Source organism: Tachysurus vachellii, chromosome 17 (genome assembly GCF_030014155.1).
Source record: "Tachysurus vachellii isolate PV-2020 chromosome 17, HZAU_Pvac_v1, whole genome shotgun sequence".
NCBI lineage: Eukaryota > Metazoa > Chordata > Actinopteri > Siluriformes > Bagridae > Tachysurus > Tachysurus vachellii.
In genome coordinates, this window is record NC_083476.1 from 13,012,692 (window position 1) to 13,031,902 (window position 19,211).

The following is a 19,211-nucleotide window of genomic DNA, read 5'->3' on the forward strand; positions in this document are numbered from 1 at the left end:
TTCTGAAAAGATATTTACAGTTTATTGATGAATTTTCAGTTTCAATGCATTGTTTATAACTCAGTACAGTGATTTTTGCATTGAATTCTGGCTGTAAAAACAAACAGCATATACACTGTCTAATCATAGACGAGCAAAGAGACATTTCAGTGATCAGATGTATTCTCATTAAGACCTGCTTCACACAGTTTCCGTACACACTTATAAACAGGTAAAATTTCAGTTTCACATTGTTCAGTTTCTCTTTCTGTACAAATGTTTACATTATTATTTCCTTAGCCTGGACACAATAACAATGTGTATCTATAAGTATTGTTGTTGAAGATATTGTTAACCCTGCAATGTTCATTAGATAAAAATTTAGATATAACCAGTTGTCTCTCTGACTCAACTCTGATTGGGGCTCTGTGTTTTCGAAACAACCAATCAGTGCAATTTTTTATTAACATACTGTATATTAGGGGCTCATCAGCAAATAAAGAATTCAAGCTCTCAGTGTTAAATGTTAATAAAGAAACTGAAACTGTATAACTGCATTCTATATCTTTGAGTTAATTAACTAACAAACAATTCTTACATTAACACTAGGCAATATGAGGTAATGTCAGTGCAGAAATACAGAGAAATTCACATGAAATGTCTCATCACAACAGTAATACAGAAATTTTCTATCAGCACACAGGTATTAGTTTTTCTCTGTCTTTACTGTGGCTTTTCTGCTGACTCAGCATTTCTGAAGATCTTTCAAACACACAAACACACACTCACACGTATGGTCAGCAGGACAGCAGTCACTCTGTGGCAGTGAGAATCATTTTAAGATGTGTTTAAAAGTCAGCAGGACAGCTGAAATCTAAAAAACTGAAAGTGCACCACCTGTAAATAATGTGTTCCAAGCAAAGGCATGAACTCATCCACATTTCTTGTTTAAAAACAGCAGGAATGGAAAAAGTAATACAAACAATACATGAATGTTGTCCCCCCCACAATGTCAATGTAAGGGTTTGATAAGGTGCATCATCTGGGCAGTGAGCAATAGGGACGGTGGATGTGTGTTGGAGAAATACTGACAGCAGAGCCAGTCCTCAAGCTCTGGGGTCTTCTCAGGTTCCAGTGAGCGCTCTGCAAACTTCATCATGAGCAACGCGCGCTTCACATCCAACCAGTTCAACAGCGTGTCCTGGTCCTTGTCCTTCCTGTTGTCAGCAGTGACACGGTCCAGGAGTTCTCGGCGTGGTCCCCACAGCAGACTCTGCAGGCCACGCTTAGCTTCTGCAATATGGATCCTCTCATCTGGGTCAGGACGCAGCAGGAGGCGGGCAAGACGCTCCAGTCCGGATGAGTAGATGGAAACGGAAGGGATGGAAGGAAGCTCCTCTATGCGGTAATGACGGTTTTGGAGTGATGGGACGGCCTCGAAAGGATTGGGCAGGTGTAGCATCTCGTAGATCAGGATACCTGTCTGGAACTCATCAACCTTGCGATACTGAGAGGCAGACACGATCTCAGGTGCCATGCGAGTCAGCTCAGCGCGCTGCTTCTCATCTGTCTCACACCGCCGCTTCGCTTTGGAGAAGTTGCTAATTAGGAGCCGAGGTAAAGGCTCTTGATTGGTGGGGCTGGAAGTTACAGGTTGTCTCTGAGGTACCAGGAGCATGTTTTCAAGGCAGAGGTCACGGTGAGTGACACCATGAGCTTTAAGGTGCTCAAGAGCATTACAGAGCTGCAACAGGAGAAAACACACACGACGCTCATACACTTCGGGATGAGAGCGATGGAAAGACTGATACTCGCTCACAAAGTCTGCCAGACTCTGGCTTGGCACGTCACGCGTGATTACCACCACACGCTCCTGTTGATCCAAGGGGGTGGTGCTTGGGGAAGAAGGCGGTGCTAGTGTCTCTTCTTGGCCAGGGAGCATGCTCAGAGGCACGCAGGCGATGAAGTGACCGCAGTCCTGCTGCAGGTTAAAGTGATGTGGGATTGACTGCTGCACAGACAGACCAAACAGGTGAGACCGCCTTACTTCCTGGGTATGGCCTTTACAGATCTGCATATAGGACAGAAGACAGACAGAGAAAATGTTACAGAGATACATGTTTGATCAGAAGATGTCACTTTCTTTAGTGACATATATAATATATAGTATATTATAAAGAAATTAGGGGTTTAATGATGCAGTCCAGTCATGACTGGACAAAATTATTAATGAAAAGACACTCGCAGTGCTGCAGAGCTGGTGCCATCTAAAATCTACAGCAGAGCTCCTTTTACTGGATATAACATTGCTGTGTGACAATGTGTCAGGTGTGGAAATTCAGAGCAAATGGGCCCAGTGTGCTTTATGTGTTAATACAGGTTGGGACCTCTGCTGTTCAAACAGTGGAATTATATGAGATGCATAATTAAAAGAACGCTGATGCCCATGTGTTCTTGCTAACTTTATGGGTAATGCTGGTTTGGACCTCTGCTGGTTAAACTGTGGAATTACATGAGCTGTATAATTAATAGAATGCTGATTCCCAGCTAGTGAATCACACATTCACACAATAAACATCAACAATTTTTTTTGTATTGTGATGCACGGAGAACATGCATAGCCATACTCCTAATAGAAATGTATAAAAATCTGTGCAAATATTCACATACACACACATACACACGCTCTCTCTCTGACCTTGACAGCGTATGGTGTGTGTATGTCTGAGGAGCAGGAGGCGGGGTAGTATGCGGCATCCCTGGTCACACACACAGCACGGCTGCAGCTCAGTTTGAACAAACTCCACTCGTGCTCGTTGAAGAAGCGATGTGTGTGTTTCTGTGGCTGTGTAAAACGCTCCTCACACTTCAGTGCCAAGCGCCGCACACACTCGCCATACAGCCCACCCAGTCGAGCGTAAACACATTCCCGACTTGCTCCACTACTCAGGAGTGTCTGCAGAGACACCGAGGATGAATTGGAGAGCTGAGGAGATGAACAGGAAGTGACGGCGTGACTTTTGAACTTAGTTTCTATGTCAGAGGAGGTGGTGCGGCTCAGGAGCTTTTTCTCTGGTAATGGAGGGGGACAGAGACTTGGATTCGGGAACAGAGAAGGACAGGAGTGCTGCGTTGATTCCTGAACAACTAGAGGGAGAGAGAGCGAGAGAGAGAGAGAGAGAGAGAGAGAGAGAGAGAGAGAGAGAGAGAGAGAGAGATTATTATACTGGTCACATGACTTCCAGTCTGAAAGTCATTCCATCTGTCTGTCATGCCAAAAACAAGAGACCTGATGGCTCGATTATATGAGCACTGGAGAGACAGACAGACTGCCTCCTCTGTGTTTGTGTTGAGTGCGTGTTACTGTTTAACTAGGTAACACCTTTAACACAGCGAGAGGTGGAATGAGAGCCGTGTGTTTTATCAGGGTGTGTTGTGTGTGGTCTGTGTACACATCGTGAGACAGCGCTGATTATTACCTGAGACAGATTTACGCACACCTGAGAGAGAGAGAGAGACAGACAAAAAAATAACTGGAAGGAAAAACAAATAGAATGAGAAAAGGACAGGGAATGAGAAAAAGTTAAACATGTGGGATGTGTTAGCTTAGTGGTTAAGGCATTGGAAAGTTTGAATACTAGGTCCACTACTGGGAACTTGGACAAGGCTCTTAACCCCCAATTGCTCAGTTGTACAAAAATGAGATGAGTCTGGGGAAGGGCATCTTCCAAATGCCGTAAATATAAATAAACAGTGAAAAAGATAGAGGACTGTATATATAGTATGTGCGTGTGTGTGCATGTGTAATGAGTAGTTTCATGGGATTAAATGCCTGTGGTACATGGCAGAAACCCTTATTTCCTCTTATTATCCTCTCATTATCTGTCCCCTTATCATTTACTACCCACTTTAGTCTGCTAGAGAGTTCGAGAGCTATTCCATTAGCGGACTCAGGGCAATCAGTTGTAAGTACACTCACCAGAATCGGTCAGAGCCGGCAGACTGTCTGAAGAGGTTGCGTTCATTTCCTTCACCGAGTGAGGGAGTGACTCCACTGATCCCCGCTGATCCAATTCCATACTGCTCACACTGAGCCTAACACAGGATCTGTACACACACACACACACACACACCCTCATCAAACTCATTAAAATAACTAATGACAACATACATGGGACATAAGCATGGATCATATATAATATTTTATATATCCAGAATATACACTAAATATTTCCGTTTCATTACAGTAACACTTCACTTCGTTTTTAATTTGCTGTGTTCAGTTTTAATTCCATCCTCACAGCAGTTAGGGTGTCATGTTTTGCTCACAGTACTGCTGTAGGTTTGCTGCATGTCACTTGGTGGAATAATAATTCACTGAAACTTCCTTGAAACCTACTATGGTACCTCTCACGTCCTGTCAGTTTTTCTCTTGTTCTCTCTCTCAGTTGTATCTGTCCATCTCTCTCACTGGTTTTGCTATATTTCTGTCCCTCTCTCTCCCCATGTCTGTCTTCTGTCAGTATATTTCAGCCCTGATCCTCATGGACTCTCACAGACTCATACAAAAGTGTCACAAAACTAGGGCATCTAAATAGTGTGATTGAAATGAGACCTGGGGCATGTACGGTGACAAAAAACATTACCCAATAATGGCCAAAGGCAAAAAATCTGTCTTGTCCCTTCTCTCCTAGCAAAAAGGATTCTATACTGCCCTGGTTAGTCATTATACACTACTCTTAGCCAATCAGAACACACTGTAGTGCTCCCAGCCAATCAGAACACACTGTAGTGCGCTCAGCCAATCAGAACACACTGTAGTGCTCTCAGCCAATCAGAACACACTGTAGTGCTCTCAGCCAATCAGAACACACTGTAGCGCTCTCAGCCAATCAGAACACACTGTAGCACTCTCAGCCAATGAGAGCTTAGTGGTTAAGGCGTTGACCCACTGATTGGAAGGTCATGAGATTGAATCCCAAGTCGACCAAGCGTCCACTTCTGGGCCCTTGAGCAAGGCCCTTAATCAGTTACTCAGATGTATAAAAAGAAGTCATGCTGGATAGGAACATCTGCCAAATGCCATGAATGTAATGGCAACCAGGACTAAACCTGAATCAGGAACACTGGTGAGTATTCATGCTGTGTGAGAGGATTAATGGTTGGTGGTGGGACTTCAGGGTAAAAGGACACCACCATCTCAGGCTCATCATTGCTTGCTGTTTGTTGTGAAAGCATGATGAGTTTTATCTGTCAGAAAAATGATGAGATCCAAACAGAGAAAGCAGTGTGTATGCATTAGCAGCAATCTTCCTCTCCCTGGGCACGTATGCATATACACACATACTTCATACGGCTTAAATAAAATACAATTCAAATTAGTATGCAATTGTATTCTATTTAAATTAAAGTTGATAAACCTGTAATAACAAGGAATTCATTCGGCTCTAATACAAGCTCATTCAGAGTGTGAATGAATGTGTGTTTGTCATAGAGGGTCGTGGATTTGTTCAGTCTAACAAGAAGACTGTGTGTGGCAGGACTGAGCACCACAGTAATAACCCTTTTTATTTACTACACACTGCCAGAGTTTCTTATGCTATATCATAGTTTATTAAGCGTTAGTGTTGACATTTAAGGTACAGTTTCACTTCTGACTACAATGCTCTTACTCTGGAGACATGTTCCTGTGGATGAGCTCTTACCTTTGAAATAATAATATTATATATTAATGTAAACCTGGGATTTGCAGCTGCACTTTTGGCAGAGCTGAAAATTAATCAGCACCTTCAGATCTTTCGGAATCCAGAATTCAAGAGTGCTATAGTGTATCGTTAACATACACAGATAACAGCTCTACACTGCGCACAGTTTTCTCCTTCACCTAGACACATACATATTTCCTTTACTGTTATTTTGTGTTTGAACATTTCAAAAGAGTCAAGTGCTTAAAGTTTAACCACAAAAGCCAAAAGAATGTTCAGAATTTATTAAGCTGTACTGATCTAATTCTGTAGACTTTTTCCCCTTTGTCCCTTTGTGCACGTTTATGAATAACAGTCACCATTCAGAGCAAGAAACCACATTGGCGCTGAGACATTGCAGCATGCTAAATCGAAGGCTATAAGAGTCTGTTACTTGTCGGTTAATTTAGCATCAAAGTTCTTGTACAAAACAAAAAAAGCAAGGATTAAAGTGGATCCATTGTAGATGACACAAAGAATAGTATATAGTATATTAACATGTAAAATTACTACACTGAAAGTGTTTATTTAAAGATGGTCCTTACCGGTGATGTTTTTTGGGTGGAGGCAGTGGAGGTCTGGGCTCACTGCTGCAGCTGCTGTCAGATTTCATCTCCACTTGTTTCTCACTGGGACTGTTGTTTCTCTCAGTCGTGCCAGGCGTAGACTCACACTTGTCCTTCCATTCTCTTTCTGCTTCCTTCTTCTCCTCCTCCTTGGCTCTAGGCTCTGAGCTCCACAAGCTGCTCAATACTGTGGAGAAAATTTGTTAAAGCTAATCACTGCTACGGTATAATCACACTACATATCTGAAATTACTGTGTTATTCGTACTAAACATACCCTCATACAATCCCATGAATATTTTTACCTGGGCAGGAGGAGTGGGCTTCACCCTGAGACAGTTTAAGGGGTGGAGACATGTGGAAGTTAAATTCAGGAAGAGGAGACAAACTAGACGTGCCAAGTTTTGGAGAACGTGAGTTTCTTTTGGGAGGAATGGGTGGGCTTTTTTTGGTCTCGGTTTGTGTGGACAGGTCTGCAGACACTGGGGTTGTTCCCATGACGACAGGGGAAGATGGCCAGCTGAAAACAGGGCTGGAGGGATCATCAGGGGTTGTAGGGCTGAAGCGGAGCCACTGAGTACTAACAGCAGAATCAGGGCTGCTCAGGTAAAAGGTGCGGTTGTTATCCCCCGTGTGGGCAGCCATAACAGTGATGGTTGCCCTTTGACCTTCCCCATCATCACTGACCTCGGTGATGAGATCAGCGTTTTGGCGAGGACGGCATTTCCTCTTTGAGCTTTCTGCATAGATCGGCTCTGACTGGATCGTGGCCAGGCCAGTCAGTGAGTCCGAACTGCTGCAATGTGAAAAATCCGACATGCTGACGTTATTAAGGGATCCTGGGGTTGCCACAGGCGATGAAAGAACACTGTGCATCTCTGCGGCTGCACCATTAACAGCCCCATTTATATTTCCTGTAGCTGTGTTTGTTATGACCTGCACTTCCTGTTTATGATGATGTAGAAGTGAATCACAGGAAGTGATATAAGTGCATGTCTGTGTTTTGGCCACCTGAGGACTGAAATTCTCTTTTAGCTCAACGGGACTGCGGCAATCCTCCTGCATGATAAACACACAACCTGTGGTGGGTGGTGCTTTAGGAGACACAGGAGTCCTGCTTGAATAATCCAGCTTCGTGGAAATACCATTCTGCAGAATCACATCCTTCAGAGTTTTACTGCAGCCATTACTGTCGATGTAGGGAGATGACAACTCCAGAATATTCTTCAGTCCAATCGAACTCTTATGTGCCTTCAGAAAAATAAATGAATGAAAACATGAAAGAGACAAAAAATAGGGGTCAGTTTGGGTGTGATTATGTGATTAGAAGTGACTGAACACATACAGAGTGGTAACAGAGAGCTCCATTTTGACATTTAATGGAATCTTTGTGTGACTGGTGCACATGCAAAGGAAGTGCAAATGTTTTCCCTCAAATACCTGCTGTGTGTTCATGGTAAACTCTGCTGTCTTCTCGGTTGTGTCCAAGTTTATCATTGTGGGCTTGACGGCAATAGTGGGCTTAATGTAGGTCGAGGCCGAGGCACCTACATCCTCCTGTTCGTCCCTGCACAAGCTCTTCCTGCCTTTAGCGTGGGCACTACGTGGGTGGAAGCAGTTTTTACAGGATCCTGGTTTCCACACGTGCTCTGCAAACTCACTGCACGCTGACATTTTATGCAACACACTTCCACTTTGGGCAGGATATAGCTCTGGATTACAAGTGGGTGAAACAAGTGGAGCACAGAGAAGGCTCACAGGTCATGATGCGTACAAGCGAGGCCTCAAAAGCGAGGCCTAAAACACCTAAGAGGGGGGAAAAAGCAGAAAATTAAAACAGGTTCTATACACAGCAATTATGTACGTGGTAACAGTTAATGCAGCTCCAAACACTGATGGGAGTATATACTGCGTGTATATTGTGTGACTCAGTGACCCTGTATAAGGTACATACTGAAGTTACAGTCTAAACACCCAAAGCAGCAGCACAAAGACTGTTTCATATTTAAAGATCCATTAAATAGAGCAAACATCTGCAAACAGTTTTCATTTAATCTATTTATCGATAGTTAAGTGATTAAGTCCTACTGAGACCAGTATGATAAATCACTAAATAAATCATCTCAAATAAAAGGTACAACCCAGCATAAAATCCTAGTTTATTTTGCAGTCTATTTAAACAACTGCGTAAAGTTAAAATTTAGATATATAAGTATTTGATTAGACCTGTATGATGAAGCAAATAGAAACTATATAAAAAAAATTCAAAGTTTTTTTGTTTTTTAAATAAAGCCGTTCTGGTCCAGGCCTGGTCAGGGTGAAGCTGTTCTGCGACACTGTTCTTTTGCGTCTTGTGTTTTACGTGCAGAAGACAAGAGTGCTCATGCTGGGGCAGGTTTTTTCTGTGAAGTACCACAATTTAGCACAATTGTCAAATCTAATAAAACACTCATGAAAAATCTCACTGGTGAAAGCAGGAATGCTAGGAATGTGAGTGTGTGTGGGGGTTAGTGACTCACACCATGGTGAGTTTCGCACCACAACGGTGCGGAACAAGGTCAAACACACATACATGCATACACAAAGGAGGACAGAAACTTTACCTTTGTCCTGCTTTTAGTTTCATCACAGGAAGTCAGACTGCTCCACCCATTACACACACCCAGTAACCAGAGAAATACAATCGCCTGCTTGCTACAGGGTTTCTGTCATGTGACACATATTGATAACGCTTTACAGCTCTTAAAAGACCACCACAAAATGACCAGTTTCTCTGGTTTTACTATGTGTTTGGGTAAAACATTTTTGTTTTATGGTATAAACTACTGACGACAATTTTCCCAAATTCAAAATAAACATATTGCCATGTAGAGCATTTATTTGCAGAAAATGTCAACTGGTCAAAATAACAAAAAAGCTGCAGTGTTTTCAGACCTCAAATAATGCAAAGAAAATAAGCTTATTTATTTTTTAACCCTTATTTTCAGTCACAGCTTTCATGTGTCTTGGCAGGCTCGTCACCATTTCACATTACTGTTGGGTCACTTTATGACACTCCTGACATAAAAATTCAAGCAGCTCAGCTTTGTTTGATGGACTGTGACCATCCGTCTTCCTCTTGATCACATTCTGGAGGTTTTTATTGCGGTACCGGTCTGGAGATTGAGCTGGCCATACGTTTATTGATGTGGACATAACCTTGATGTGGTGGTCCACCTTCCTCACCATCGACTGGAAAAACCAATCCTCAAAGTTGGGGAACGGTGGGGAAAATTGTCATAGCAAAAGGAAGCAAGTTTTCTTCCAGGACGACCTTTTTCCTGGTCTGATTCATGTGCCCTTCACAAAGAATAAGTTCCAGCCTTTCTAACGCACCCCCAGATCATCACTGATCTGCCACCAAATTTCACAGTTGCTGTGAGACACTGTGGCTTGTAGGACTCTCCAAGCCTCAGTCTAATGATTAAGCAACCTGGTGCTTTGCAACTCTGAACATTGGACATCAGAGATGATCCAGTCCTTGTAGCCTTTTGCAAAACTCAGCCTGGCTTTTATTTGCTTCTCAGTGATAAAGGGCTTTTTCAAGCTTTGCATGACTTCTGCATGATGTCTGCAGCTTGACCTTGTTCTTATGAACTGCGGTCTTCGAGATTTTAAGAATGGAAGCAACCTGACGCTCACTATAACCCTCTGTCAGGACAGCCAGAATTGAACCCTTCATTTCCTCACTCAGAACATTTCTTTTCAACTCTTTTGGCATAGTTAATAGTTATTATTTGACTCCAATTAGTTTTGAGGTACTTTTTTATGGAGATGGATTTTTTTTTCAGAGCTGTACATTCAGCTTCAGATCATTACAACTGTTTATCCCACAGCACTGTTCACTACAGATTTAGTTTGGTGTTAATTCAGTTTTGCTAACAGCAACTGCAAATGAGATTTTTATATTAATGCACTTATTCTAATACATTATCACTTCATATATATATATATATATATATATATATATATATATATATATATATATATATATATATATATATATATATATATATATATATATATATATATGTATATGTATACACAATATATGTATATATATACACATATATGTATATATACACAATATATATATATTCCCTGATGTTTCACTTACACAGACTTAATTGTTGATTTGTTGAAGAATTGTTGATATAGTGGAGATTCTTATTAGAAAATGTTTAGTTAATATTGATGGAAAGATGTTTTTCCAGTGTCAAAAAACATAAAACCATAAAGTTTTCCTACACTTTGTGTTTTTTTCTTCCCCATACCAAAAAGAGTATGATTATTAACTATAAACAGAAGGTGTGATGCATAATATTATGAACAAGTAAATTATAACTATTGGTAAACTGATGTGATTTGATGAAACTCTATCACTTTGAAACCTGCCCCTATAGGACATTAAAATTTCTTCCTGTTTTACTGCACCTGTAGTTTATTACCGTTCAGCATTAATTAAACTGACAGTAATGCTAACACCTGTATTTACCGATGTGTGTTTGAATGTTAACTAAAACTAAAGTTTATTCAATCCATGACTGAAAACGAGGCCACAGAAAATAACTTAAATTAAATTCCATGTTCCTATTGTACTGAGAAGTGAAATGAACCACTAAAGAACAGATTCACTTCATTTGCTTCTCAATGTAGATACTGAAGTGGACAGACAGGATAATGTGAGTTCATTATTTAGAGAGACATTGTGTCACGCTGTAGTGTTCAGCTAAATGTTACAGAGACCTATCATACAGTTTTTTTTTTTTTATTAATACAGAAGATTTGTATGATTTTTCTTGTCCGGCAGCACAGAACACAGGTCGGATATTGTATTTCTCATGCTTCTTGTGGTTTCCTCCGGGTTTTCCGGTTTCCTCCCCAGTCAAAAGACACAAGCTGTAGGAGCGGAGAAGCTCAGCCATGGGGTGATGACTGGACTTTGAAACATCTTTCTTTTTCTGATTATTATTACATTTCTCAAGAAACCAATTGTTCCTGGGTTAAATATTTACTCCAGATGCACCTGAGATAAAATTGATTCAGAGACAGTGTGTGTCATGAGCACATTAATAGCCAGTAACAGTGTTAAGGTACACTAGTTAACTTAAATAAGGGTGTGAACTCTGCTCTGGGTTGGTGTCTTGTTGCTTGATAATTACAGCAGGGTTTAGTTTGGGTGTGAGAATCCTCTGTTTGTCGATTGTTGTTAAATACAAATGGACTGGATTTGGCTAAAAATCTCAAACTGTATACATCTAGTTTTACTCAGGCTTTACTAAAAAAAGAGTGCTATCAACAATACACAAGTAATTTTATTTTTTAAAAAAAGTGTTCAATGATGTAAAGGAGACAAAAAATAATTGTTGATCTGGGTTTTAAATTCTATATGGTAGAATAACCTAGTTAAAAAATTGTTTCAAAAGATATCAAGCTATTAAATCAACCACTTAGAAAAAAACAAGTGCTGAAAATGTCATTTGTTACAAATTCTTAGTAGAATACTGTATTTGCACATGCTCGCACATGCAATTAAAAATAAAATTTGAATAAAATAAAATAATATTCCCTAATTCTCAACATCTTTACATACGGCCTCGGTTATCAATCTTTTGTTGCGCGTAGTTGTGAGTAAATGTCTGCATAAGGCTAAGATTGATTTTTCTGATTTCCAATGTGAATACGTGTGTTAGTATGTTAATCAGCCGAAATGTGCATAGTGCACTTCACAGCTCCTATTGATGTAGTAACGGCCACAAATTTAAGGAGTCTTGAAGTGCAAAGACATCTGTGAAAATGAACATGGTAATTGAGGGGAAGTTATTTTGACTCACTACTGTGCTTATGAAAGTTTTACTTCTCTTAATTTTTGATTTTGAATTGACTTGCTTTTTTAAATTTTTTTGTTTATATTTTTTTAAATGAACGGCAATAACATAAAACTATTTTTTAACAATAATTTTCTTTTGGCATTTATAGTCCCTGACTCAGTGGACTCACGTGAGAACTGCTAAATAACCAATTAAAACTCAATACAAATTATTTTAATTTGTGTTTTAATTAGTTTTAATTAACATGTTCCTTGTGCCAACGCTCATATGAAAGATCTGTTTGTTGATAAATGAGGCCCATTGTTTCTGTTAAGACAAAAAAAAATCTAACTAGCACAGCAGTGTTCAGTGTTGCTGAGTCAAAAAAAATTGTGGTTTAATTTTAGTCAGAAATGCTGCGTACTTCTGTGAACACTTGATAGACAATATGTGTGTGGCTTAAAGTAGGAAACACGCTTGGAGCAGCAATAGAAGGTGTTTACAGCAGCAGTGGATTAAAGAGTTTACAGCACAGTCGTGGCCCTGTGCCGAGAAACAGAGCTGTACAGTGATTCAGGGCGAGTCCTGAGGGAGGGGGGTGTGAAATTTTTGGGGAGTCGCAGTCAGACACAAAAGAGATGAGAACCACTGGAGTAGGGAATACAATTGGGGAAAACTAGACATTAATGACAAAAAGGCATTTTGAACTGTATTTGAAAATAGGTGAGGTAAATTTTAAATCATACTCCATGAGCAAGTATGAAACAGTAACTAGTACACAAACAGACCTTACTGTCCATCCACATACGTCTCAGTGCCTAATGATAGTTTTATAAAAGAACTGACACCTGGTGATATTTTATCAGAAAAGTGGATATAATTGTATTCATATAGATCAAGATTAATTTCATATCGCCATGAGTCAGCAGACATCAGTCTGCACAGAATAAAGAAATCAGAGACACACACACACTAGAATGCACAGGAAAAAAAAGACCTCATAGACACAGAGAGATTGAGAGATACAGAGACACACACATACAAACATATATACATACATACATATATATATATATATATATATATATATATATATATATATATATATATATATATATATATATATATATATATATATATATATATATATACATACATACATATATATATATATATAAATAAGAGAGAGAGAGAGAGAGAGAGAGAGAGACACACACACACTGGTACAAAGCAGCAACACACTGGCAACCTGCTTGAAATTCAATTCAGATTCGTCTACTGTGAAATAACGATTAGCAATTTGAGGTGAGAAACTGCAGAAATCAAGCTGACTTTCATGTTGTGATGTTTATAATGTGAAATATTGCACATTATTACACTTTATATTACACAGACTTTTTAAACAATTATAAACAGTTGATATTTCGGTCACATTATCCACACCAGGTTAAATGCCCACTTTTTAATGTGGTCCCATTAAAATATTCTGCTGTGCAACATGCACAGTGAAAATATCTTCCTGCGTTTCAGGGACTGCATTATTAAACTTACAGTTAACGCATGTCCTATTCATAAGGAAATCAGCCCCTGAGGGCTGAGACGGTGTTTGTTCAGGAGACGGAGTGGAATGCACCTGAACATCCTGACGTTAAGACTCCAGGCCTTCCAGGCCCACACGTCAATAACAAAAACAAGACGAGACACGGCATAAGTTACAGCGTCAGAGTGGGTTTCACTTAACCACTCACCAAGGCTATGTGTGCGTATACACAGTATCAGCCAGGATCTATGTATAATCACCTGCCATTTTAGTCAACACTCATTATTTTATTCACTAAACACACTTCTGCTCTTAACTTCTACAACGTAGTGATGATGTGCAATTTTATACTGGAATCATCTGCACATCAACAGCATACTAGAGAGCTTCAACTCAAACAAAGCATATTCAGATCATTGCAGATCTGCATCCAAAAACAAAAACACACTTTATATTCACTGTTCATATAAATACGGATTCCAAAATTTTTTACTTATGTAGATTTATAGCATATAATTTGTATACATCTGTATTGACAGTTGTGTAGTGTAGTGAGGGTTTAATACCATAATTGATCATGTCGTTGTTCAGACCTCAGGCATAACTACGGATTATTCAGAAGCTGCACAAGAGTTACGTTTTAAGGGGTGGAGTTTCAATACTGACAATTTGATGTAACCACATTTGTCTTTTGGAATGTAAATATGCTTAGAATACTATAGAATGCCTTTCCATACCAATATTAAATACATACACATTACGCTGTTAAATATTAAATATTGCATTTGTAAATAGAATTGTCACTTCAAGCCCATGAAAAGCAAGGACATCACAGATTAAGTTGTAGGAGCTGGAAGCACAGCAGAAATGAATGCTTTTTGTCGGATAATTTTTTCCTTTTTTTTTGGAGGCTTAAAAAGGAAATACGTGTGCTCACTGAGTGTATTTTCTCAGTGAACATCTGGAGACATCTGTGACGGGAAATTTACACAGGTGATTTTAATAGCCCAAATAACCACCTTAAGTCATAATCTGACTCTTAATAATTAATACTGATGCCAAGTCTTTGGCTTTAAATCATCAACTCATACTGTATTAGCTGATTAATATAACGGTGAATATACATGTCTGAGTAGCAAATGACCCATGTGAATTGAACGTTACTGAAACTCTTCCCGTGTTCAAGAAAAGGAAGCAAAATTGATTAATCCGTTTTATTTTCCAGCATGTATCCCAGTCTCTCCAAAGGCCATTGGTAAAAAATTGATGTAGGTGATGTATGCTGTAGTGCAGCTTCACAAAGTCACACCAGTTTATTGATTATTTTATTTTACACTGAAAAGCTAGACACGTAGCAATTCTGTGTTTAGTTAGCTCCATAACATCATATTTCCAAATACTGCCATTAAAGAGCCATATTTTCTGCATTATTGGCTGGTAAGCTGGAAGCTGGCTCTGTGAAGCCAAATCATTATATTCATCCAGGAACAATAACAAAATAAAATATGACCATTAGTTTTACAGAAGGTGGTGAAGGTGGTGACAGAAATGAGTCATTGCTAATCCTGATGCTAATTAGTTTGTTTCTTATCAGTGGAAACTGGGAAGAGAAAATGATGTCACCATTTCAAAATTCTACATCATTTCCTTTATGGACAATAACGGGCATGGTTCCTGCATGAACAGGAACTTGTACAGGAATCAGTTCCTCAACTCTGCAGTCCCTCTAAAAAGTTTAATGTCAATGAGAACACTTACACCTGCTGCATTACATGAAATAAAGCCTCCAACTTCCTTCCAGTGCAGTGTTCTATATAACAAAAGGGGAACCATTTAGCATTCAGCTCCCTACTCCCTAAAAAGGGACACTTCACAGGCTGTGTACAAAGGCTGTCACTTGTAATATAACCAGACCTACACACTATATAACAGTAAACACAGGGTATAAAGTAAACGCTCTTATCCAGTATAAGGCTATGAAAGGTTTAAAACTGAGGTACTCCTTAGGTACTCCTTATACAAACACAGTACACAGGGTAATGAAAATACATGTCCATTAGGCAGCCATGGGACAGTCAGCTTCTCTAAAAGTTTACTACATTTAGGGAAGGATAATGAATCCTGCATTGTGTGTAGTGCACTAGATGTTATTTGAGATTCAGGTTCCTACATCAGAGCACATGTTCAACAGAAAGCCATGTGATGTTCAGCTTCATTCTCCACCTCCAATAAGTTTAATGAGTAGGATGCCTTATTGAAACCACCCTTACACACTATTTAACCCATATGCACTACAGGGCTTCATGATTTTCTAACAGTGGCCCATTTAAATGTATAATAAACTTTAAATCCATTTCTCAACTCGAGCAGGAAATCCCATATTTTTCATTCACTTTATAAAGCAAAGGCATGTTAATGGAAACTGGTTTAAACTCAAAGGCAACATTGATGGAACCTGGTTTGAGGTAAAATTCCCTAATGGGGTTTAAAAAAAAAGACAAAAGAACTACATCCGGTTTAAAAAGCAATACTAAACAAACAACAAAACCTCCCCAAAAACCCTGCAAACGCATGTGACAGGTTTAAAGGGTGTTATTTTGATGGTAAGAAATAAAACAGCTTGGCTTTACCTCAGTTAAACAGCGCGCGGGTCTCGCCTCAACACTCCGGATTTCCGTTACAATTTAAATCCTGAACTTGTATTTTTCGTTATAATTTAAATCCTCAACGGTTTTCTGTATCGTGTTTAAAATGCGACAGGTTGCAGCGGGAAAGACAATGTGAGGCACGCGAGCCCTTTGATGTGTTACAGCCTCCGCAGGATCAGTCAGACTGAAGAGACCTAGAGCAGATGGGCGGGGCCATTAGAGAAGGGGTGTGGCTAACAAATCCGCAGGAGGGACATGTTGCCAGATTGGGACTGTTATATTCTCTCTCTCTCTCTCTCTCTCTCTCTCTCTCTCTCTCTCTCTCTCTCACACACACACACACACACAATCACATACACTCACACACACACACACACACACACACACACTCTCTCTCTCTCTCTCTCTCTCTCTCACACACACACACACACACAATCACATACACTCACACACACACACTCTCTCTCACACACACACACAATCACATACACTCGCACACACACACACAATCACATACACTCACACACACACACACACGCACACACTCTCACACACACACAATCACATACACTCACACACACACTCTCTCTCTCTCACACACACACACACACACACACACTCTCACACACGCACACTCTCTCTCTCTCTCTCTCACACACACACACACACACAATCACATACACTCACACACACACACTCTCTCTCTCACACACACACAATCACATACACACACACACACACACACACAGACAAGGTGAGCATACAGAAAAATGTGATCTCTGTAGTGTTTGTCCATGTCACGGGTGCTGGTAATAGAAGAGTTTGTTTCATTTCAGTTAGTCTCAGAGTTTACACAGAATGGTGCAAAATACAAAAAACATTGAGTGCACCCTCTTTGACTTTTTAACCCTGTTTGTTGTGTCAGCATGCAAAAAACATAGGACCTTGAGGTGGAGGTCTACAACTGCACAAGACTATATAGGTTTACAATCCTGTCAGTCAGAAACAAGAATCTGAGGATATCATGGGAAACTCATTTCTGCAAAAAACTGAAAGACCCCTATAGAAAGTACCTGCAAAAATGGGTGTGCAAAAGAAAAATAAAGAACATGCTTCAACATGACTGATGCCAATGATAAAGACTTCAGGAGACACAGAGACGTGGGAAAGTCAGTGGAAAAGCATGCACTGTGCTCCTCCTCATTTCTCTCTGTGTTTCTGACCGTGCATGTCCCGAAAAGACTGACATACTGACTAGCATGCCCAGTTTTAGTATACTTTCTAATCAGTTCTGGGAAAATTAATCACTAGAATTGTTTATTAACAAGTTTCACATGAAGCATTTATACTACTTGAATTGGACTGGTTTAAAATACATGAATATGCAAATAACTAATTTCGGTAGTTATCTAACTGCTAATAGACTATCTCACACTAATCAGTGGGATTTCAGTATCAGGGTCTCAAGTTTTATTTTCCAACTGATTTATTTCGATTCTTAACATAATTTTCAGTTTGTTATTGAGATGATGTAGAGGTCATTTAGAGTTTTGAAGATTCTCAAAATAAAACTGACTAAATCCATTCCTTCCATTTCTTATTGCAAAATGTTAAACTATTTCCATGTATATCCTGCTGGGACGAATTAATATAACACCTCAAACAAATGAGTCTGGTTTCTTTGTTCACTCACCTTTCTTCCAGCTTAAAACATGCATTTTCTCATCAGCACTTTCTTTGTTGGATGTTCTTTTGACATGCCACACTGACCTTTGACCTTTAGAGTTAATAATTCAGTAAGTCTATCTTTCCTTTTCTTTGCTCTCAGAACGAGGGACGAGAGTCACATGTTTGGGAAAAAAGATAAAAGTAAGAACGAATCGGGGATTCAGAAAAGTTAAAGCTGATTAGTAGATGAAATATAGATATTGATAGTTTGTTAGGTAGATCAATAGATGTGTTAGGTGCTAATGTGTTCCGAACTTATGGGCTACTGTCAACATCCTCATCTGACATTTATATGATGCCCATCTAACACACGCGCAAGCTGATACAGAACTGTTCTTAGGATGGTTGAAAAGATTTGATTAAGTGTATGAAAGGAAGTGGATAAGGGGAAGTGGAATTAGAGGAAGTGTTATTCAGTTTTAACAGTTGCTCCTCTAGTCGTTGTGTAAAGCTATACATGGTTAAAATGACATTGAAGGGCGGAGATAATGCTGCACTGCATTAATGACAACTGTAAACTGACACCTGCCATCATGAGAGCTCATGATGAGAGCTTTTGAAACAGGAAGTCAGAGCGATGGAGTTTTGAAGTGCTTGACTGATTTATGCCAACAGTGTAACAGTCAATAGTGTTAAGGGTACACTGCACCCCAAACACAAGTCTCAGTAGCTTAATCAACTGGGTAAACATGAAGAACGGTAAGACTTTTCATGAGAGACATTTTCAACTGTGAAAGATTTCTCACCACTATCTTAACCCGTGCATGTCAGTTTGAAACAGAACGAGATCCTAGATTGCAAGATTTTGGAGTTATGCTGTATATCTCAGAGAAGGTTGACCAGCAGCTATGCTTATAGGTGCAGATTCATTACTGGAAAGCATATAGGAGTGGTAAATAAAATCATTAAACTTACTCATACCGATGAAGAAACCCAGATAGTGTATTAGATGGAATCGTGTTCTTCATCAGACTGAAGTAGCGACATTCCTGTATTGAACAGCACCAAGCTGATAAAACATTCCTCTGAAAATTTCTTGCCACATAACTTCACAAACCACACCTTCGTCTAAATAATTGAACTCCATCCAAAACATGTTTGTTGGAAAAGGGTAAAATGTGCAGGAAAACACACAGCAAAAAAAGCACAAACAAACAT

General features: G+C 39.6%; 1 protein-coding gene across 2 annotated transcripts; it reads right to left on the reverse strand.

Annotated features, from left to right (window-relative positions):
* Positions 1-16,517, reverse strand: LOC132860443 (inactive tyrosine-protein kinase PRAG1). 2 transcript variants are annotated; one of them, XM_060891641.1, is made up of 8 exons: positions 16,308-16,517; positions 7,729-8,094; positions 6,594-7,539; positions 6,269-6,476; positions 3,959-4,086; positions 3,459-3,479; positions 2,678-3,126; positions 1-2,050 (listed from the first exon to the last, which is right to left on the reverse strand). In XM_060891641.1, the coding sequence occupies exons 2-8, from the start codon at positions 7,960-7,962 to the stop codon at positions 992-994; spliced, it is 3,045 nt and encodes a 1,014-aa protein (XP_060747624.1). In that variant the 5' UTR covers positions 7,963-8,094; positions 16,308-16,517; the 3' UTR covers positions 1-991. The 2 variants fall into 2 exon arrangements, with proteins under 2 accessions (XP_060747624.1, XP_060747625.1); XM_060891642.1 differs by lacking the exon at positions 3,459-3,479.
* Positions 16,518-19,211: the final 2,694 nt, after the last annotated feature.